Source organism: Struthio camelus, chromosome 11 (assembly GCF_040807025.1).
Source record: "Struthio camelus isolate bStrCam1 chromosome 11, bStrCam1.hap1, whole genome shotgun sequence".
Lineage (NCBI taxonomy): Eukaryota > Metazoa > Chordata > Aves > Struthioniformes > Struthionidae > Struthio > Struthio camelus.
Window position 1 is genome coordinate 27,607,180 of NC_090952.1, and position 21,251 is coordinate 27,628,430.

Consider the following 21,251-nt stretch of genomic DNA (forward strand, 5'->3'; position numbering starts at 1 on the left):
TGTCCTGCGCTCCACTGTAGAGCCTTGTACATGCAAACCCGAGAAACAGCCTTAAAATGGTTTAACTAATTAATTGTTAGTTAAACCGTTAGAAATTAATGAGCTCAAAGCAGGACCTAACTCAGCATAGTGCCACCTTTAGCTTGTAAGCGCAGTGAACCCCTGGTCTAAGACCGACATTGGGTTTTCTGTTGCCTCCAGCCCCTGAAAAGCAGAAGGAGCTTTGGGAGCAGAAGGGACACCTAAAGGACTTTGACTTGACTTTGTCCCTGGGCTTTCCAGATCAGGACCAATGCCTTGATCTGTACTGCTAATTCCTTACTCAAGAGTCCTGAACACAGCAGGACGAGGTTCCCCAGCACTTTGCCTCTGCACGCCAAGAAAATCGGCTTCAAATCCATCACTTATCTCACAGACAGCCCAAGAAAAGGAGGTGGCAAAGCTCAACGCAGCATGCTAATGCCCAAAGGGGAGTTCGCCTGGTGCAGCACTCATGTCAGTGAGCCAGCAGCGGGCTGAAGAAGTGCCTGTTTCATTAGAGGGACTAGCTTATAGCTGGCCAAAGTGATATAGCAGGGAAACCAGTGCCTCCTTCAACATCATCTGGCTTGATGTGACATTTTCATGGCTTGCACATGCTCATCGCTTGAATTATTTTCTTTTGGAGGGGAGACAAGGCATCAGTGAATCTTTCCCTTCAGAAAGTGGAAAAACAAAAATGACACCTTGCTGCTGTGGATATCTTCAGCAATTAGGCAGCCTCATGTCTTCCCACAGTGGGAGATGACGTTTGATACAAAAATCCAGCTGACCACTTTTCTGAGGCATGCCCTGGGGCTGTGGTTTGCCCTAGCAACATCTCAGGAAGGACTTGTAGCTGGACTTTGCTGGCTGTGTACACTATCTTTTGAAAAAGGTTGCTTCCTCATGTTTTCCTTAACCACTGTGCTATCCCCTGAAAGTGGTACCAGTTCTGACCATGTAATGGCAGGTTTTCTCCATGTTCAAGCTAAGCACCTTGAAATGCCCGTGGTGGATCTGTTTGATGTGACAGCATAAACCACGTCTGAGAAGAGGGACTTCCACTGCGTTCTATTGGCTTTGCTTGAACCTGTGTGCTTGCAAAATCAAACACCAATCTATTTTGGAAATAATCACTGGGGGCTTTCATTCCTTCCCTTGCTGTGTAACTTCCCTTCTAACTGGAAGGGGCTTTCCCTTCAGAGGACATAATTGGGTGTTTGGTTAGTATCCCCCTCCCTCCTTGACCTCCCTTTGACTTACCATCATGTGAACTAAAACTATGAAACGTAGCTTGAATTGTTGACCTTCCCAAGCTACTCCCTTGGGATGAAAAGGCCAAGGTGCATTGTGTCTGAGCAATGGCCCGTGAGGAAGGGTCCTACTAGGAAAGGACTGCGGTCACTCCCAAATCCCAGCAAGAAAAGAAAGAGATACTATATTATGGTTCCCTGGAATCAGCTGATTCTGATCCCATTAACCCTCCTGCTCCTGGCCTCTCCCTGATGACTATGTATTGACACCAAAGGGCTCTAAAGTTATAGCAAGCTCCTGTCAACTGAGGAATGATTCTCCAGGAGAGGGAGAAAAGACCATAGCTGTGAGTAGGAAAGATAAAGGAAAAAAGTAAATCCACCTCGCTGTTCTACAATGTGCGCAGCCTGCATGCCTCTGCAGAGATCGTGTGGAGGCCAGCAAGTACAATCCACTTGGATTTCTGCTTCAGAGTCATCCAAATGGGAAGCCTGTTCCAGCTCTGGATGTGACACTGCCTCTATTTCCACTGGCTGAACACTGGTACTGTTAGGCTTGGGAGTCCCTGGATCAGGGCAAGGAGAGCATTTTCTTACTCATTGCACTGTGCTTAGAAAATTCTCCCTGAGTATTTCAGAGCGGGAAGTGCTTTCCTGGCTGTGGAAAGCAGAGTCCCTGCTGGAGAGAACAAGGAATAACCCACGCTGATATTGCCTAAACAACAAACCCCATATTTTAGTTTCTGCCTCCAAAATGAGGACTAATCTGATCAAAATAACAACAATCTGCCTATTTTTATGGGATAAGATGAAACAAGAAATGAGCGCTCCCTCTCCTGTAACATGTGCTGCTGCCAACCCCTACAGAGCAGGCGTCAGGTATGCAAGTGTCCACCAGAACCTCTGAGGCAGCGGGGCTGGTGCTCCCCCTCTGCTGCTCTCTCCAGCCCCGATTATAGCCCAGCAGAGGGAAGGGATAGGAAGGACAGAGGGCAAATCAGACATGCTGGCTGTGGCTATCAGCTAGCACTGCTTGTGATCCCCTGCTGCAGGGTGAGTAACGTACAACCTGCTTGGAGGTCAAGCACAGGTGTCTGGGCTGACATCATCCACAGGTGCAATGTGATCTGCTGGTAGTGCGCTCAGCTCCACGGGAAGGGTGTTCAGCAGGAAGAGGCATGTCCAGGAAAGCCTACGAGAAGCAGACAAGGGACCATCAGGACTTGCTGTACTCTTTCAATCTGGACAGCCCCTAGAGAAGCTTTCTGATTCCTTATAGTCTGAGACACATTTCAGGCACCTGAGCATTTCCACAATGCAATTTACATTTTTTTGTCATCATTAGGTGGTATCTGTGAAATGACTCTCACTTGGGAGAACTGCCCTTGGCCTTGGAGTATGTGTGATGAAATCCAGAAACTGATTGGCGGTAGAAGTGTCTACAAGGTCATCTTGCCATGGGGCAGTCAGGCAGAACTGAAGGTGAAGCGTCTCTCCGGTATCCAGCTCATATACCCCATAGGATCTGCCAGAAAGACCCACCTCCCTCACTGATCCTCAGCCTCAGTGCCCCTTGGCAAGAGTCACACATCAGCTCAGCACTGTAGGACAGGAGACAAGTTTCTTAGTTTGCTGCAAGACCCCAGACCTTCAACCCAGCTCGGCTGTTCCCCTCAGCAGCCCTGCTAGTACTTACTGTGCTGTGGAAGCTCCTGATTTTTCTTGCCATCTCACCTTCCCAGCATGGCTTTTGCAGATCCTTCTCTTACCTTGACCAGAGATCAGATATGGTGTCCACATTTCTCCCTCATGCTTGCCCAGACAATCCTTTCACTCTAACCTGTAAGATTTTGATGGTAAGAAATCATACTCTCTGTAAGTTCCCTTTTTCAGCCTAGGGAAATGGGGAAATGCCTTGGGCTCAGAGGGGGACATTAAGGGAAAATCTCAACAGCTCTTGGAGGGATTAGGAGTTTTCTGACCAGGAAGAGTAGATTTTGTCAGTGTTAGGAAGTGTTTGGGTGCTTTTCTGTGCGTCATGTGCTCAGTCCATGCTTCAGCAAGCATGTGCAAGCCAGGAATTGCCAACCAAAGGCAAGCTGGCATTGGCCTTCTCAGACAGATCCCAGCAGACCCCTCTGCCAAACTCAGCCAGAGACGTGCAGGAAGTCCAGTGGCTTCCAGTCCCTTCCCGTTACAGACATGCGGCCCTGGATTCCTCCATATACAGGTACCATGCATCCAGGCTGCCAAGAAGGGCTTCTACACTTCCTGTTCTTTTAATATCTCCCATTGCCGCAGCTCTGCAGCTCTGCTAAGGGACCTGAGGATGGAGACTCTGGTCTGCTGAAAAGGCTAACCTATTCTGACAGGTCTCCACGCCACTGGTTTCAGTTATGCTCCAACTCCCACTAATGCCAACACAGTAAGAGCTGCGTCCATGAGAGGAACAGTGGGATGCTGAGGGACAGAGAGGTCTCAGCGGGAATGCAGGCCCTGTCAGAGAAGCTAATCCTCCTTGCATGATTTCTAGTGTTATCTCATTAGCCACCTGGAACAGCTCCACACAGTCCAAGAAAAAGTGACCATCAGCACAACTATACCCTATTACAGAGGATTTCAGACAAGAAGGTCAGGGAGGCCAGCAGTCCCCTAATCTCTCCTGAGCGATACACAAAGGTGGGCAAAGTGCAATCCCACTTCTGTGCAGGAGAGGAGGTGGAGGAAGGGCCAATGCTCCTGCTCCCGGGTGCCAGTGGGGCCCTGTCCTGGGGTTTGTTGTCTAGATGGGCCACAGAGCACTAGTCTCCTGCCAGCAGCTCCTGCTCAGAGAGCAGCATGGCCATGCAGTGGCCTGTGTTGGAGTTTCGGGACCTATTGCCTTGCCCACATCCCTCTGAGGCTTTCATTGCCACAGGTGAAGAGTGCTGTGGCAGGCCTGAGTGCTCAGGGACAGTGCTGAGAAACACCTGAGAGGCAGAGGCCAAGGCAGGGAAGACTTCTCGCTGGGGGATGACAAAGGCACCCAAGGCCTCTTTGGCTTCTCTGGTTTCCTGAGCAAGCTGGGAGCACTTTGCACTGAGATCAGCAGAATGTGCCTGGGCCGCGTGGGAGCCAGGGCACAGCCCCACCGGCAGCAGGAGGCCTCAGGTGGTCTGCACACCGGCACGAAGGGAGAGGCCTCAGAACAGCCCCACGCAGAGACCCTCCTCTCCGGTGGTTGTACATGCTGTGGTGTTCACAACACTAGCATCCGCAATGGCTGCCACAGTTTGCAGGCTGAGCTTCAGCAGACGGACATCATAGATGCTCACCCACCTCTTTGGGACATGGAGCATTGTCCTGCCACCGCCTGAGCTGTCCCTGCTCTGTAGACAGTCTACAGGCCCTAGAGTTACCAAGCCAGCTCTTTACCCCTCAAAGCTTGCTAAAATTAAACAATTCACACCTTGGCCTTTTCTTCCCCGTATTGTGAGATGCCCTTCTGGAAATAGTGGATCTTCTGCTTCCTTCCCCAGCATAAATCCCTCTGCCACACACTGAAGCTGTGTCCTACAGGGAGAAGCCGGTGCCATTGAGCTGTTCCTCCCTCAGCTGGGAATGCTGTGCATGGAGCCAGGCCCAGCTTCAGCCACCTTCCTGCTAGGGCCAGGAAAGGGCGTCTGGGATGTTCGGTAGCGCTCAGCTGAGCTCAGCATCCCAGGCCTCAACATCCAAGACATCCTTTCCTTGGTCCTAAATGGCAAAATGTTGAGACAGGGAGGTTTTGCAGCAGCTAGGGCAGAAACCTTGGACTGGCTCACAAAAACACAGGGTTATTCAATGCAAAGCCAGGTCTGAGTGAGGTTAACATTTCCAAATCAATATGGACCGTCACCTGCTCAGGGGGTTGACCCCTTCTCTGGGCTGCTCTGAGCAGTGTCAGGCTAAAAAAGGAGAGTGGAGATTGCCACCTTCTGGCCTTCTGGCAAAGCCCATCCCTTTCCCAGTGGTTTTGCTCTGAGGGGCCCAGTCTCCCCTTTTTGTCCCTGGAGCATCTGCTTGCACCTTGCTCCTGCCTGCTTTGTTGATGCTGTCAAGTCTCGTGCTGCAACAAGGCATTTTTTCCCCCTGATATTGGTTTCAGGCAGACTCCTCAAGGTGTGGATGGCACCTTATTCTGGGATCTGGAGGCTCTTGAATGAATGAATTGCCATATCTAATACAATACTGGGCTCAGATGGCTGATGGGAAGGAATGAACACCTGAGTGCCTGAGCACCCATTTGAAGGAACCTGCCTCCCAGCCCTTGTTGTATCAGCTGAGGGTTACGGGGACAGGCCATGCAGGTCACCTTTTCTGGCTGACTTCCATGCCTCAGGTGGCATCAAAGCACTTGCTGACCTCTCCTGAGAAGCAGGAGAGGTTTGCTGAATGCTAGCTGTGGTCATGTGCAGGTCTCAGAGTGGCATTGCTTCTGTGGGCGCGTGAAGGTCACAGCCTGCCTCGGTGCCCCAGGGGACACTCCCACCATCAGTTCAAAGCGTTGGCACTGTACTCCTCTGAGGTGGATAGATCCAATTATCCTGGGAAAGAGGTGGCTTCCATAACTTGGTCCACGTTGTCCTTCAAAAGAGGAATTTGGCAAAATCCTGAAGCAACAATGAGCAGGGTAGCTGTGCGATACAAGGGGTTTCAGGAGATCCCATGAACCATAGATGCCAACAGCTGTCAGGGAGCAGGAATGAAGAGAGGGCAGATATGAAACTGGTCTGGCAGGCAGAGGGCAAATCAAAGCTTCACGGGGGGATGCATGACACAGGGTAAGATGGATCTGTCTATGGAGCCAGTCTCTGCGCAGATGAACACTACACCTTCTCAGCACTGACAGTACCACCAATCTTGCTTGTACCCCTCTGCTTCGCCTCTGTCCCTTTGGGCCAGGAAGGTGGTACTACAACAGGTTTCACTCACCATCACCTGCAGTTGCTGGTAACAGTGACCAGAGCTGGAGACAGAGGTGATTGGTAGCACCCTGTCCCCTTATTCGGATGTGAGATCAAAATAGGAGCTGGCCAAGCCCATGAGAAACCAGTGCCAGTGCAGGGAACAGTGTCCAGAGATTTCTGATGTCCTGTCCCCAATCTACTAAAACCTGCTGCCTTCTATAAAAGGTGATTTCTACCAGTGTCCTTTTTGCAGAATTTTGCAATGACTGAGTAGCAGAGAAAAAAAAGGCTTCCTTTTAAAACCAAAGCCATTCGTCTTTTGATGTCAGTTCCTCTTCTTAGCTTAATCCTTGAAACAAACGTAGGGTAAGCGCTAAAAATGCCCCTTCCACTTCCGTGTCAGAGTCTCTCCTGGGGAAGACGGGTGAGGACGGGGATTCCCAGCTCGGGAAGAAGGCGTCCCTTTCTGAACCTACTCAGGGGCTGGAGAGCCACAGCAGGGAGAAAGTGAAGCAGTGCGCTGCTTGTCTGATTTGTCTGCGTGTGCTGTACCGCGGGCAAGATCATATGAGAGCAGGCAAGGAGCAGGGAAAAGACACCTGGAAGAATGTGACCACATGAATCCCTGCCCTTCTGGCAAACATGTCTCCTAGGGATACAGCTAGAAGAGGCTGCAGTAGGCTAGTCTGGGGAAAGCTCAGGGTGGCAACACAGCCTCACAGGAGGGCAAAGAGAAGACCTGCTCCTGGGTCAGGGCTTATCTGCACACACAGCTTGCTGCTGGGATAAAGCTAAGCATTGAATTAAACTGGCTCAACTTACGCTGAGAGCAGGCCACTGTGGGCTCCCTCCTGAACAGAGGGGCAGCAGACATATTGAGAGGCAGAGTCTCAAGTCAAGAGGACAAAAAGTGATGGTCGTAGCAGCAGTGAAGAGAGCTTGCTGGCGTTTTCCTGGACACAGCGTCTGAGTCCAAAGCTCTGGCCTGGAGGCATGGGCAAAACTGCAACTGTTCACCTGGCTAAAGACCAGACAAGAGGGTGATGCAAAAAAGAGCAACAGAGTCCAGATCCTCAGGGAGAGCCGTTCTGTATTCAGCTGGGCCGTGCTCCTGGGTGAGCTGGCGCCCTTCAGGGCAGTGACAGGCAGCTTGGTGCTTCTTGCAGGATTGTGCCAGGACAGGGAGTGCAGAGCAGCCCAGACTGGCTGGAGGAGCTGCCCTGGGAGGAACGTAAGAGGGTGTCCTACATATGTCCCTTTCCCACTCCACAGCCAAAGCTGCTTATTATGCAAAGAGAGGCCAAAGAGGGTGACAGTGGAGGTATTGTAAAAACAGTCCTGGATGTCCAAAGGTTCACGTGATCCAGTACTGTGACTCTGATAGGGGCCAAAGTGAAGACCCATGAAGTCTGAGAACAGAACGAGCATGTGGGCCTCCTCCCCCGTGGACTGCCCCAGCTCCCAGCTGCTTGTGACTTCCTGAGTCAGAAAAGGCAGCTTCGTATTTTGTAACTTCCATGGATTTCCTTTCCATGAACTTGTCCAGCATCCCCTCAAGCCTCTGGAAACTCAGTGCCCTTCCCATTGCACACTCACCGAGTGACTGTCAAGAACCACATCCTTTTGCCTGGGAGGATCTGACAGTGCTGAGCTGTGCTGACGCAAAGCCCGCTGGTGGCATGCTGTCATGTGATGCCGACGTCTCGGCCCTCCCTCCAGCACAGCTCAGTAACAAGGCAATTTCTGCACCGCGGCCAGCTCCAGCAACATCCGGGAGGGTACAAATGGACACACTGTGTGTGTGTCTGGGAGTCTCTGCTCCCCACTAGAGCTGCAAAGGTTGGTGCTGCCTGGTAGAGGCCACCCTCAAAACCAGGCGGCTGTCTCGCTGCAGAGGACTGCCTTTCCTTCAGTGAAATTGCCCTTCCTCTTTCCAGTTTATTGGTGGAGTCAGTGATCTTACCACAGGAAAGATACTAAGAAACAGGCTGTGGGAGGTGGTGACCTGCAAGAAACTACTCCTATCAGCTGACCTCCCACAGAGACAGTAACGCAAGATGCTGACTTCCAGCCTCATGGGGTGACGTGGTGTCCCCATCTTACTGGGAAGATGCTCCCTTAGGCCCACCTGGAGCCCACCAGTGCTTTAAAGATGGAAACATGGACCAGGAGCCTGGAGCTGCTTGTGGGTTCAAGCTCTGAGGAAACCAGAATACCTAGAGATACTTCTTGACGTGCTGCTAGGACCGGGACTGCTGGCAGCAGTGGCACTGTCCCACTGCAGGTATGACACATGCCACAGCCCCTTCCCCAGGGCACTAGGACAGCAGCGCTGGTGGGATCCAGCTGCAGCACACATGGATGCTTTTGGGCGTCCAGGCCTGGGAGCCTGGTAAAACCTGAGCGAGTTGCAGAGAGGCACCATAGGATGCTTAAAGGATGTTGCAAGGCAGGGGAACCATTGGGAGCTACTCTCTCAATCTGTTCCCTGCAAGAGTCTCACTCTGACGGAAAGTCTGTGTGCTGGAGGTTCAACGGCAGGTCCCAGTCTGGCCAAAGCCCCACCAGAGAGGAAGAAAGTGTCATGAATAACATGTCCGACCTCACTAACTTGGATAGAAATAGCTGTCAGGGGAGTTTTGTTGAGTCATGCAGAAGAGGCGGTGGTAGCGAGTGATAATGGAAAGCAGCAGTGGCATTGTCCGCAGTTAGGGGCAAGGGCATGCTTACGACCGGCAGGAAAACACGGCCTCATCTCCCAGAGGTAGCCAGGGCCCCGCTGGGAGGGGGAAGAGACACGGACACCAGCCCTCTGTCCCCACACCATTCAACAAGTACCACGTTAGCTAGAAAGACGTAAAACCCACCCTGCCATGGGGAGCCAGGTTACAATAAGAAGACAGTGGTTTATAAAATCAGCAGCACTTGAGAATGCAGCAATATCAGCAAAAAAATAAAGCAAGGGTACCTGCAGCAGCCAGTTTGCTGCCATGGCTGTCTGTGCACTGGCGTGGACGGAGAGCACTTACGTGAGCTGGTCATCGGGTGAAATACAGGCAGGAACGTCTGGTGGGAGGGAGAAAAACAGCATCTTACTGCTGCAACTGTTTCTCCAGGGATTGCGTCGCAACAGCCTACAACATGTTATCTTAAAGCAGAATTGGGGGAGATTCAGGCGAATCTCTGTGCTAAACGAAAGCATGAGGAGCGCTCCCCACCCCGTCAGGGTGCCGCAGCCTAAGCAGCGACAGCCACCAGCCGGCCACCGCCGACTTCTTAATTCTTAGAGCCGGTCGAGCTCTGGCTTTTGTCTCCATGGAGAAGAAGGAAAAAAAAAAAGTGTGCTTCTAATTCAGCTTAGCTGCAGATAAGGTAATTTCCACATGAGTTAGCAGAACAACTAATTGGGAATTTTTGACAAAATCTATTTTCCTTCAACAATACAAGTTCAGTGAAATTTGAAAGCTTTCCACTGGAAAGAAATAGTTTTGCTGGATTTCTCAACTAGAAAAAAAAAAAATCTCCAGAAAATTTGTAAACAGTCAGAATATTTTAACTACAACTACTCTTTTTCAGACCACAATTTAAACTCGTGCTGTCTTAAAGCTTGACCTTAAAGCGCAGCATGGTGCCATAATCATTTTATTTGTTTAACTTCACTATTTTACAGCTCTTTTAAACTCATTTTGGATCAAGAACAAAACTGGAAATTGCGCAATTTTCGTGGGATGAGGAAACGGCTCCCCACGGAACGGCGGTCAGCTCCGGCTAAGGACGAAGGCAGAAGGTGGCCGTACCCCTGCCGTTACCGGCCGCCCGGCGCGCAGCCAGCTTCCTCTTTGCCTGCGTGTTGCTACCGCGCGTTAGGAACATGCGTTTCTTGCTGCGCGCGAAGGCTGTCCGACCGGCGCGTCCCGCGGGCGGCGGGCCCAGCATCGCCCCGGGGCTGCTGGACGGCCACTGAAGGGCAGCTGCCAGGCAGGAGGGGTCCCGCCGGCCGCAGCGCGCAGCATGGCTCGTGCCAGCGCCGCGCGATGGGGCTACGCAGCGGCCTGGCTCCGACCGAGCTGCGAACTCCGCACTTTCCGCAGCGCCTGGGAGACGGGGGTGTTACCCTCGGCGGTGCTGTGGGTTTAGATCAGCTTAAAGTGCCTCCGAAGCCACAACCTGCACTACTGCTGCTCTTTGAATCACAAAAGCAGAGGGATGCAGTGACAGCTAACACCACCCCCCCCCCCCTTTCCCTGGCTCATTCCCTTACCTTCGGAGGCGTCCTTCGGCCTCGGGGGGTCTCCAGCGTTTCTCTCCTTCAGCATAGCTTCTCCGCACCCCCCCTGGCCTCTGGCAGCTTCCCCGGCCCTTAGCAAAGCCAGCACCGCTCCTCCACCTCGCTTACCCCGTTTTTGTATGTCTCTGGGACAAGAGACCCCCGGCGAGGAAACTGCAGGAGCCACCCAGGAGAGGCAGGGCAGCTCCCTGCTGCTCACTTGCCGCCCAGAGCCCAGCGTGGCGTTTCCCCGTTACGGACGCTCGCCTGGAGCGGAGGAGGCTGCGGCGGCTGGCACGCAGCCGGGCATCGGCAAACGGCAGGATGCGGGTGCGGGAGCAGCCAGGCAGGGAGGGTGCGGGAGCAAACGCACGCCCTCGAGCGGGGGGCCAGGCTTCCCCGGCCGCGCGGGCTGCCGGCCCGTCCCGAACGGCCCCGCAGGGCCCTGCGCCGAGCCGAGCCGCCCCGCTCCGACAGCCCGCGCCCGGCGCCGCGGGTGCCGGCCCGGCTCTCGCTGCCGCTGCGGGCAGGCACCCAACCCCACGAGGGAAAAACCTTGCCTGCAGCCGGGGAAGCTGGAGAGGTGGGAGCGAGGGCGGGTGGCAGAGCAGGGAGGCGCAGCCGGCCCCGCGCCGCTCCCGGCGGCTGCTCTGCAACCTCCCGTCTCGCCCGCCGCCCCACCAGGGCCCCAGAGATCTCAGCTGCCAGATGTGCTGAAAGCACTTGCGACATGTCGGGGAGCCGTTTCCTGCAGGGAACCCCTGCCTTTAACTGACTGGCTCCGCGACTCAGACCGGCGGCCTCGGGGGCCGGGAGCGCCAGGCTGCGGGAGCCACGTGCCGCAGCGGCTCTCCGTGACGAGGCGAAGGCCGGGAGCGCTGAGCGGCACGGCCAAGAGCGGCCCACGGCCGCGGCCCGGCTGACCTTTGTTCAGCGCAGAGGGAAACCGAGGCAAGCATGGGAGCGCGGGGCCATCAGAGGTGTCGGCCCAGGGTCCCGCAGGAGGCCTGAGAGCTGCATGGGTATCAAAGTGCAGCAAGCAGCATCCCGGCAGCAATGCACGCAGTGCGGGGAAGGTATATACTTGACAGCAAAAATGCCCTTTGCTTTGCAGTAAAGCCACAGTAAAGTTAAGGGGGGACAAAAAAAGTTAAGTAATCGGGATTTTTAGGTAGTTCCAGGCCCTTTTGCTCTCGCAGCCTCTAAGGCTACAGGTGTGCGGACACGTACGTGGCCTGCGCTGGTCTCACTGGGGACTTTCAAGGTGGAAGCAAAGCGATGACAAGTGTAAGAAGCTTTGTTTTAGCCGTATTTTTGCCTTCCCCAGAGCTCGCCTTGACCCTTGAGGCGCTCGCACAGCACCTGGCTGCCTGCCGGGTGGGTGCGCGCAGGGTCCCCCCGACCCGGGAAGCTGCGAACGTCACCCCTGGACCAAAGCCCAGCTGTGGCGGTGCTAAGTGGGAGCTGAGCGAGGGGACCTCTGTCACAGCGCGACACAGCAGCCGTCCCGCACCGCCAGCGCCGCTTGCTGTCCTGCCTAGCACCTTCGCTTGCTGCTCTCCCCAGCCGAGGCCCCGCTTCTTTATATGAAACACTGACCGCGCGTGGCCTAGACGCGCTGAGGATACAGCTTTCTCCAGCAGACCTGTGCCAAGCTGCTGGCAGCATCGCCTGGGTCTTCCTAGTGACTGGGCCTGCCCCGGGGCTGGACGGTCCTGCCTGCCCACCCTGCTGGAGACCCAGCTGCCCCTGCCACCACGGATTTAGGTGTTGGGGCGCTGAGGGCAGTGAAGGTGGGGAAGTCCTGCCTCCTGCGCACGCTCTCAAAGGGCTTGTAATGAAGCACCAGTCAGGCATAGCAGGAGATTTTTTTTTTGTTCTCTCTCATTCTTGCTATCTACCTCAATGGTGAGGACGTGCCAGATTGCCTTCCTGTACCCTTAGGAGTGCCTGGGGTCATTTTAACACCTGCCAACTCAACAGCATTGTTCAGATGAAAGCGTTGCAGGAAAAGAAAGGCGTGCAGAAATCCCCTCGCCTCCACCCTGACACACAGCGCTGTAATCGCTGCTGGATGCCCAGCAGTGCTGCAGTTATTCCTCCAGCAAGTGCACTTCGTTGAAAAAGCACCTTTTCCTGACACAGGCCACTCTGTGGCAGGGCTGGGCCTGGGAATGTTTTTGTGTACAGTAGCAGGTATTTAGCCGAGCTATTAAAGCTACTTAAAAGGCAGATATTGACTGCTGAGAAAGCTGTGAAACTCTCTAGTAGCACCGATACTCTGCTATAGAGATAATCTTTTCACAAACAGAACCATGATGGATTGAGGAGGGGCAAATCAATGCAAACAGCCCAGGCCCTGTTTTCTTGTCCTCAGTGAGGAAAACAGAGTGGAGGACAGGACAGAAAACCCACCCACAATTACTTATACCACACGTAATTTCTTCCACAAAATAGGAAAATGGGAGTCACCTTTAGTCTCAGTACGGAGAGGTGCCCACAGAGATCACAACATCTGGCTGGCTGCAGCAGCACGGAGCACAGTGCTGGATTTGGCACCGACAGCTTTTGTTTTATTGTTTTCACAAATCATGCTGGCTATTGGTTACAGGAGGATGCCTAAAATACAGTAATTTTATTATTAATATTACAGAATCACAGAATGGTTGAGGTTGGAAGGGACTTCTGGAGATCATCTAGTCCAACCTCCCTTGCTCAAGCGGTGGCACCTAGAGCACATTGCCCAGGACTGTGTCCAGATGGCTTCCCCTCCAGGGAAGGAGACCCCACAACCTCTCTGGGCAACCTGTTCCAGTGCTCTGTCACCCTCACAGTGAAGAAGTTTTTCCTCATGTTCAGATGGACCTTCCTGTGTTTGTGCCCGTTGCCTCTCATCCTATCGCTGGGCACCTCCGAGAAGAGTCTGGCCCCATCCTCTTGACACCCTCCCTTCAGATACTTGTACACATTGATCAGATCTCTCCTCAGTCTTCTCTTCTCCAGGCTGAACAGGCCCAGCTCTCTCAGCCTTTCCTCATAGAAGAGATGCTCCAGTCCCTTAATCATCTTAGTAGCCTTCCGCTGCATTCATTCCAGGAGCTTCATGTCTCTCTTGTACTGGGGAGCCCAGAATTGGACACAGTATTCCAGGTGAGGCCTCCCCAGGGCTGAGGAGAGGGGCAGGATCACCTCCCTCGACCTGCTGGCAGTGCTCTTCCTAATGCAGCCCAGGATACCATTGGCCTTCTTGGCCACAAGGGCACGTTGCTGGCTCATGTTTAACTTGTTGTCCACCAGGACTCCCAGGTCCTTCTCCGCAGAGCTGCTTTCCAGCAGGTCAGCCCCAGCCTGTCCTGATGGATGGGGTTATTCCTCAGGTGCAGGACCCTGCCCATCTCTCCAGCCTGTCCAGGTCCCTCTTAATGGCAGCACAGCCTTCTTGTGTATCAGCCACTCCTCCTCGTTTTGTATCATTGGCAAACTTGCTGAGGAGGCACTCTGTCCCTTCATCCAGGTCACTGATGACTAAGTTAAACAATACTGGACCCAGTATTGACTGCTGGGGGACACTGCTAGATACAGGCCTCCAGCTAGACTCTGTGCCACTGATCACAACCCTCTGAGCTCTGCCATTCAGCCAGTTCTCAATCCACCTACCTCACTGTCCACTCATCCAGCCTGCCTAGGAGGATGTGATGGGAGACAGCGTCAAAAGCCTTGCTGAAGTCAAGACATCCATGACTCTCCCCTCATCTACCTAGCCAGTCATCCCATCACAGAAGGCTATCAGATTAGTTAAGCATGATTTCCCCTTGGTGAATACATGCTGACTACTCCTGATCACCTTCTTAGCCTTCACATGCTTAGAGATGGCATCCAGGATGAGCTGTTCCATCACCTTTCCAGGGATGGAGGTGAGGCTGACTGGCCTGTAATTCCATGGGCCTTCCTTCATGCCCTTTTTGAAGGCTGGAGTGATGTTTGCTTTCTTCCAGTCCTCAGGTACCTCTCCTGTTCTCCATGTCCTTTCAAAGATGATTGAGAGTGGCCTAGCAATAACATCCGCCAGCTCCCTCAGCACTTGTGGGTGCATCCCAACTGAGCCCATGGACTTGTGGATGTCAGGTTTGCTTAAACGAGCTCTAACTCAATCCTCCTCCACCAAGAGAAAGTCTTCCTTTCTCTAGACTTTCTCCCTGGTCTCCAGGGTCTGGGATTCCTAGGGCTGGTCTTAGCAGTAAAGACTGAAGCAAAGAGGGCATTCAGTATCTCTGCCTTCTCTGCACCCTTCATCACCAGGGCCCCTGCCCCATTCAGCAGTGGGCCTGCATTTTCCCTAGTCTTCCTTTTATTACTGATGTATTTGAAGAAGCCCTTCTTGCTGTCCTTGACATCCCCTGCCAAATTATTAATAATAGTTAGCGTTCTGACCAATGGCTCCGGTTCCTCCTCCATGGCACTGTGCTATACTTTTGTAATGCTGTCTGCTGGCCTTGCTTCAGCTGTCTTTTCTCTTTCTGGATGGTATGGCATGACATCCACCCTATTGCTTCTGAAACCCAAACACCTAGGCAACTTCTGTCCTTTTTTCAGAAGGCAGCAGGCCCCATAGCTGAAAAACAAAAGGCTAATCACTACCACCAGCACAGCCAGAGAACTATTTCCTTTGGTATGTGGACAAAGCCACCGAGGACTGCTGCTTATCTTGACTGAGAAGTTCTTTGTCTTGTCTTGGTAGGAGCAGAGCGTTTCATTCAGGTCCAGCACACTCACACTGGTCGCCTGCAGCATGTCCAGCCAGGTCAGTGCACAACAGCTAAATGGGTTTCCAGCAACAGACATGTGCTTGAGGCTGTGGGACCAGCTCGCAATAGCCACCTTTTCAAAGGCCATCAGGTTGTTACTGCGAATGTCCAGGCTTTCCAGTGGGGAACAGAAAAGGCCTGCGGGAAGAAGGCTCAAATCATTGTCTGATAAGTCCAAAACTTTCAGCCTGTCCAGACAGGGGAACTCTGTCTGGCCGTCATGCATTTGGTTTCCTCTCAGAGAGAGTTTCTGCAAGGAAAATTCCAGCCCCTCCAGAGCTTCTTTGGGCATGAACAAATCCTTGTTCTCAGACAGATCTAATGAGATCAGAAGGGTTTGGTTGAATGTGTAGGGATACAGCCTTGTAATGTTATTCTTACAAAGACTCAGATGCTTCAAGTGAGGTATGTTATAAAACGCAGTGCAGGTACCTCCTGGGGCTGGCACACGAGACCCCCCTCCTGAAATCTCTCCTTTATTAGTTTCCTGGCTCTCACAAGGTTGGAGGCTGTTGGAACCAAGATTGATTGTTTCCAAATGAGGCAGAAAATCAAAAAACCAATGTGGCAATAAGTGAATGAAATTGCCGTGGAGATCCAGTGAGTGCACAGACAGAAACGCATGCTCCTGAGACACAAGTGACTTGTTATTTTCTGTGTCACCTGTAAGTGACTCCTTGGTTATATTCTGGAGACAATTCATAGCCACATTGAGATTGTGCAGAGAGCTCAGACTGTGAAAGAAAGTAAATGGAAACAGATGCAGCTGATTATTGCTGAGATCTAAGTCAGTTACATGGGTCAGACTAGCTACAGTATTCAAGGACTTATTAAGCCTTGCCATCTCATCATATTGCAGTACGAATTCTGCTGGATGGTGTGAACTTGGGACCAGTGAAGCAATGGCATTGTTGGAGAGGTTTAAGTGTGTGAGATAATGTGCTTTGGGGAGCTCTGGAAAATAGAGAAGCCTGTTATGACTCAAGTCTAGCACTTGAAGCAGGTAGCGCTCTTTTCCCTCCTCTGAGACAAAGAACTCCAGGGCATTGTGGCTGAGATTTAAAACGCGCAGCTGTGTGAGAGTGAAGCCAGAGATACAGTGGAGGGAATTCAAAGCTAAGTTCAGCACCTTTAGGTCTTTCAGAACCTCAAAAGCTCCCTCCTCTATTTCCATGATATAGTTGTTGCTGAGGTTGAGCTCACTCAGCTGTGGCGTACTCCAGAAGATACCTGCCGGCAGCCTCGTCATCTTGTTCCCAGATAGATCCAGCTTTTTCAGTGTGGTGAGACTGCTGAAGTACCAGCCTGCCATGTGACTCTCCAAATTATTTGCTGACAGATCCAGGACCTCTATATTCCTGAGCAACCTAAAGGCTCTCCCATTAGTGAGGTAATTGCGATCAAGGTGGTTTGATCCCAGGAGGAGAGAGTGAAGATGGGGTAGCTGAGCAAGGGTCATCTCAGACACAGTCTCCAGCTGGTTGAAGCATATGTCCAGGTACTCAAGCTGTCCAAACCAAGGCATGTGGCTGTCTGACAGGTTTTGGATGAAGTTGTTGGAGAGCTCAAGGTACTTAACTCCTTGTCCAAGCTCCTTTGGAAACTTGCGCAGGCCAACACCTTTGCACGACACCTTCGTGGGGCTCTACAGAGAAACAGGAAAAGCCATCAGTGTGAGAGAGGGTGTACCAACCAGACTTCCAGCCAAATGAGCTGCTGTTCAAGATGTACGTGAGACGTGAAACTGTAGAAATGAGCACCACTCCCAGTTTCTAAGCCCAGGATAGGATGGGGCCAGTCCATTTAAAGCCAGTCTTCAGGAGACAGGAAGCTTGTCCATAGGATTAAGGTGAGCTTTCCAAGACTCTGCTTCAGAGGTAAAGGGGAAACTAGCTTCTGTGGTTTCTTTTTGTGGAAGATGCAGTTCACTGGTTTGCACTGCTCTCCGATAGCGTCATCTGAGCCAGCAGCATGGCTCACATGCCTCTCAGCCTTGCTCCTCTGTCTGCCCCTGGAACAAGGCCAGTGCAAGCAGAGGACAGCAGCTCCTGACATATGATCCAGGCTGGTGTCACTCATGGTGGGGCACAGGTACCGTTTCAGTGACCCACACTGCCCAGGCTGCAGATGGGTACAAACTCAAATGGGATCCACAAAACGTTATCCAAGAGCCTGTGCCATTAAATTGCACCAATGCTTGCTCCGTCTCTGAGCCTCAGCCCCCAGGGCAATGTGCATTCTAGCAGAGTACAGAGCGGGGAGAGAAACCTCTGTATGGATCTACTCTGTTGCTTCTGATGCCACAAAGAGAAATCTCAATCTCTGACCCCACAAGCTATCCTCACATGTTGCCCAGCAAGCAAGACGGGCAAGAGTGCTGCAAGCACTGAAGAAGCCACCCTTCACCCAGCAGTCTGGCTGGGATGAGCCCAGCCTTTGAAGGGCACTAAGGAAAGACATAGGGCTCTTTGACCGGGAGAACCCAGGGACTGTTCCAGGAGAGTCCCTTCCCATGGGGGTGGAGAAGGGCACCATTCTGGTGGGCTGCGCTTTCCCTCTCCTTCCAGACTGGTTTCCACAGGAGGGCACCCCAAGGGGATCACCTTGGTGGGGAGAGACAGAAACCAACAGGAGATTCAGAAGCGCCATTGCACGACCAGGCTCCTGCCTCACTCACATCTGCAGCCGCTGCCTGGAGACGCACACAGAAACCTGCTCTCCATCCTGCTTCTGAGTGAATGTCTTGAGATGATGTCCCGATGGCAAGGACTGCTGAGAGATGACACCAGCCCAGCAGTGACACGAAAGCAGCAGGATGCCATGAATGGCCAGGAGGGCAGGCTGCAGTGAAGCAGGAGAACGGCTTAAAGAGAAGTGAGCAAAGAGTATGAAGGTGGAAAGACAGGGAAGGTTAAAAAGATGGAGCCTGAAATGATATTAGAGCTGTGGAGGAAGAGTTTCACCCTGTCTTTTTAAACCTGTGTCCTCTCTGCACTGCACTGATGTTCACAGCCCATTTCTGACCCGGTGGGGAGTACTCTGGCTATTAAATCCCAAAGGATCCTTGGTAATCATCCTTACCTGCTGGCATGGTAGAGGCTTGGGCCTCACTTCCCCACTAGACTGGGCTTTGAGAACAGATGGGAGCAGGCAGAGCAGCAAACATCCTCGTTCAGTGAGCCGGTGTTCGAAGAAAAGCATGCTGGGCTCCGGGAGCAAGCAGCCCCTTGCCACTCCTCCAGTGCTCTCTTGTAAGCTCAGCTGGAGACTGGCTTTATATAAATAGGCTTCAGCATGGGATGGGGGAAGGAGATAGTGCATGTGGGTGTTCGTAGCTACGGAAGTGGGAAAAGAAAGACATAAGCCTACAGAGGGGGAAAAACAGTGCACAAAGCCACAAGGAAGGGAAAGAGAAACCACTGGATAGGGGGTGGAGGCGGTGCTGCACAGGGACTCAGGTGATCAACTGAAACTACCAAGGAAATAAAATCCCAGGAAGGAGAGCTGGTACCTGAGAAAGCAAGAAGCTTTCGCAAGAGTTCCCCTGCTTGGAACTACTCTTGCTCAGGCTTCCTCCACTCTATGCCAGGGCCTTGGGCCAAGCGTCTCTGCGCTGTATCCCGAGCCAGCTCTCGCAGATCAGCGGTGAGGATCCCCAAAGAAGCAGGTGATGGCCCGAGCGCAGGAGCCAAACTCAAAGCTCAGGGCAGCCAGGCTGCCAGGGGAACACCCTGGGACTCCTAGAGCATCTGGAGCCTGCAGGTGAGCTCAGCACCGAAAGCAGGACTGCAGCTCTCAAAGGAAGAGCAAATTCCCCGCTCCCCGCACTGCTGCAGCCCAGCTGGAGGGGAATTCTCCCGAGACACCTGCCCTTCCTCTGGGGAACAGACACTCCCAGGGTTTTACTGCGCAGCTCCCAGGGATGACTCCCCCATACAGCAGGGCAGTGGAGCCTCAAATGCTCCCGCTGGGTTTTCGGGTCCCTAAGATCATGCAGGTATCTGTTACAGGAGCAACTCGTGCCCTAGACTGAAGCAGAAACTTCTCTGTGGGTCAGAGCTGAGGAACGTATCCCCTGGCCTCCACAGGCAGCAGCACAACACCCATCCCCAGGGAAGAGCCAAGGTGGGACCACAGTCCGACCTACCCACACAGCTCTGCCAAGCAGCACATGGCCTGCAGCTCTGGCTCTGCTGCTAGCCCAGTGCGCAGGGAGCAGGCACTCCTCCCGCTGCCCAGCAGCCAGCGTGGACCAGCATATGGTGCGCTCACACAGCCTCAGTCTCCAAGCAGGTGCCTCATCCCAGACGTTCCCCCAGTTACCATTAGCTGTTCCTTGCTCTGCAGCAGGTGAGCGAGCAGGCGTTGGAGCTGCCTTCCCACTCCTCCTCTGCAGGAGTTTGGCACGTTGCAATTGCTGCTTTTATTCCCAGTGTCCTCTTCAGGCCTGGAAGATGGTTGCTGTGTCACCTACTCATCGTGAGGGCCAAAACAAGATGGGGCTTTTTCTACTGCCGCTCCAGGTTGTATCTGGGCTCCCAGAGCTGCATACCACTGAAATGCAATTTTTTTTTTGCTGTCATTCCCTCCAGGTCCCTGTGCCACCTAGCGGTGACATGAACCCCAGGAACATGCAGCTGCGGCTGAGTCCAGACAGCTCATGGGACAGTTCATGGGGCACTCTACAAAACAGACTTTGTCTTCTTTGGCTCCATGGGCTGATTTTCTTTCTTTCCAAAGGAGCACCTCTGGACTCCTGCAGTTTGCTCAAGAACATATTTTGCAGTTGTTTCGCATGATTCAATGACACTTCATTCCTAGAAGGGTCTGGCAGGAACCTCCTCAGCCCTCATGGAAGATGAAAGCCAGGTTCTGCACCTTGCCCTTCTGATAGTTCACACTGTGGAGATCAACTGGTTGCCTTTGGGATGCGATTCAGCCTTGAGAGAGACAATTGTCAACAGCTAGACGCAGCATTTTTGGCTGAGACACGCATTCAGGTTCCAGTGTCAAGGCCAGGACATCAGTGACAATGTTTCAAACCCAACCTCTGCATACGCTATTAAAGACAGTGGATCTGATCAGTCTCTCTAGGTCACTGGGGGTCTGTCAACAGCCTGGGCCAAAAGCAGCTATTAGAGAACAAACTTTTATTGTTTTCAGAGGCAAATCTGAGGATATCACATCTGTACAGATGTAAAATCATGAAGTCCCTGTCCAGGGAAACACTGACCTCTGGATGAACCTTAATGTCCAACATCCCTCCTCTAACATCAGCAACCCAATGAGGAGCAGTGAAAGCGGAAGGAGGCAAGGGAGAGGAACTATGTAATTCAATTGCTTTGGCCCAGAAGTGCAACTTCCTTGCCCATGATCGTTGGGCTGAGCAGACGCTGGCTTTTGACATGCCGGAGCGTGATGGGGAACCGTGGCCCTCTCCTCCATGCACTTTTAAATGCTGGGCATGGATCTTCAAAGCAGGCATGGCAGATGAAATCAGCTGAAAGTCCCTGATCAAAATCAAATTCAGGAACTTCTGTGGAGAATCCCTCGGCATTTGCATCCAAAGCCTGTGAACTCCCTTTGCCAGTGCATATCTGCTTTGCTCTCTGGAAGAGCAAAAGACTTCCCAGAAGCCTCAGGGCAGGAGCACCTGGCAGAGCGCAATCCAGGTGTAGACAGAGCAGCCCAAGGCGTTTTGCAAACACTAAGAGGCATTTCATGGACTGTGCTGAAGAAGTGATTTACTCCTGCAAGAAGTGGAGTATGAAATATGGAGGTGGTGCTTTTGGAAAGGATACATACTCCCTGGGAAAACACCAGCTGTGTAACAACCCCCTGGGACAGGGAAAGAATAGACGCCCTCCACTAAACGTCTTGAAGATACAAATTTTTCCTGTGATTCTTGCCACTTCTGGCTTCCAGGATGGTTCTCAGATCTCTACTTTTCAGACGGAAATGTTTTATAAAAACATCT

At 52.6% G+C, this 21,251-nt stretch overlaps 1 protein-coding gene across 7 annotated transcripts; it reads right to left on the reverse strand.

Moving 5' to 3' along the window:
- Nucleotides 1-2,405: 2,405 nt before the first annotated feature.
- Nucleotides 2,406-18,880, reverse strand: LOC104152325 (transforming growth factor beta activator LRRC32-like). Of its 7 annotated transcripts, XM_068956836.1 has the most exons (7): nucleotides 18,356-18,880; nucleotides 12,942-16,919; nucleotides 9,171-9,268; nucleotides 7,025-7,223; nucleotides 5,812-5,981; nucleotides 3,044-3,114; nucleotides 2,441-2,466 (listed from the first exon to the last, which is right to left on the reverse strand). In XM_068956836.1, exons 1-2 carry the CDS (start codon nucleotides 18,593-18,595, stop codon nucleotides 14,934-14,936), a joined length of 2,226 nt encoding a protein of 741 aa, XP_068812937.1. In that variant the 5' UTR covers nucleotides 18,596-18,880; the 3' UTR covers nucleotides 2,441-2,466; nucleotides 3,044-3,114; nucleotides 5,812-5,981; nucleotides 7,025-7,223; nucleotides 9,171-9,268; nucleotides 12,942-14,933. The 7 variants fall into 7 exon arrangements, with proteins under 7 accessions (XP_068812938.1, XP_068812937.1, XP_068812939.1 ...); XM_068956837.1 differs by lacking the exon at nucleotides 5,812-5,981 and having other exon boundaries at nucleotides 2,406-2,466; XM_068956838.1 differs by lacking the exon at nucleotides 2,441-2,466 and having other exon boundaries at nucleotides 2,979-3,114; nucleotides 5,608-5,981; nucleotides 18,356-18,534.
- Nucleotides 18,881-21,251: the final 2,371 nt, after the last annotated feature.

Bases quoted from the DNA above. Each gene is read 5' to 3' on its own strand.
- LOC104152325 (XM_068956837.1), bottom strand. From the start codon at position 18,595: ATGCACTATCTCCTTCCCCCATCCCATGCTGAAGCCTATTTATATAAA. The intron at 16,920-18,355 runs GTAAGGATGATT...GTTTCTCTGTAG, and splicing joins AGCCTCTACCATGCCAGCAG to AGCCCCACGAAGGTGTCGTG.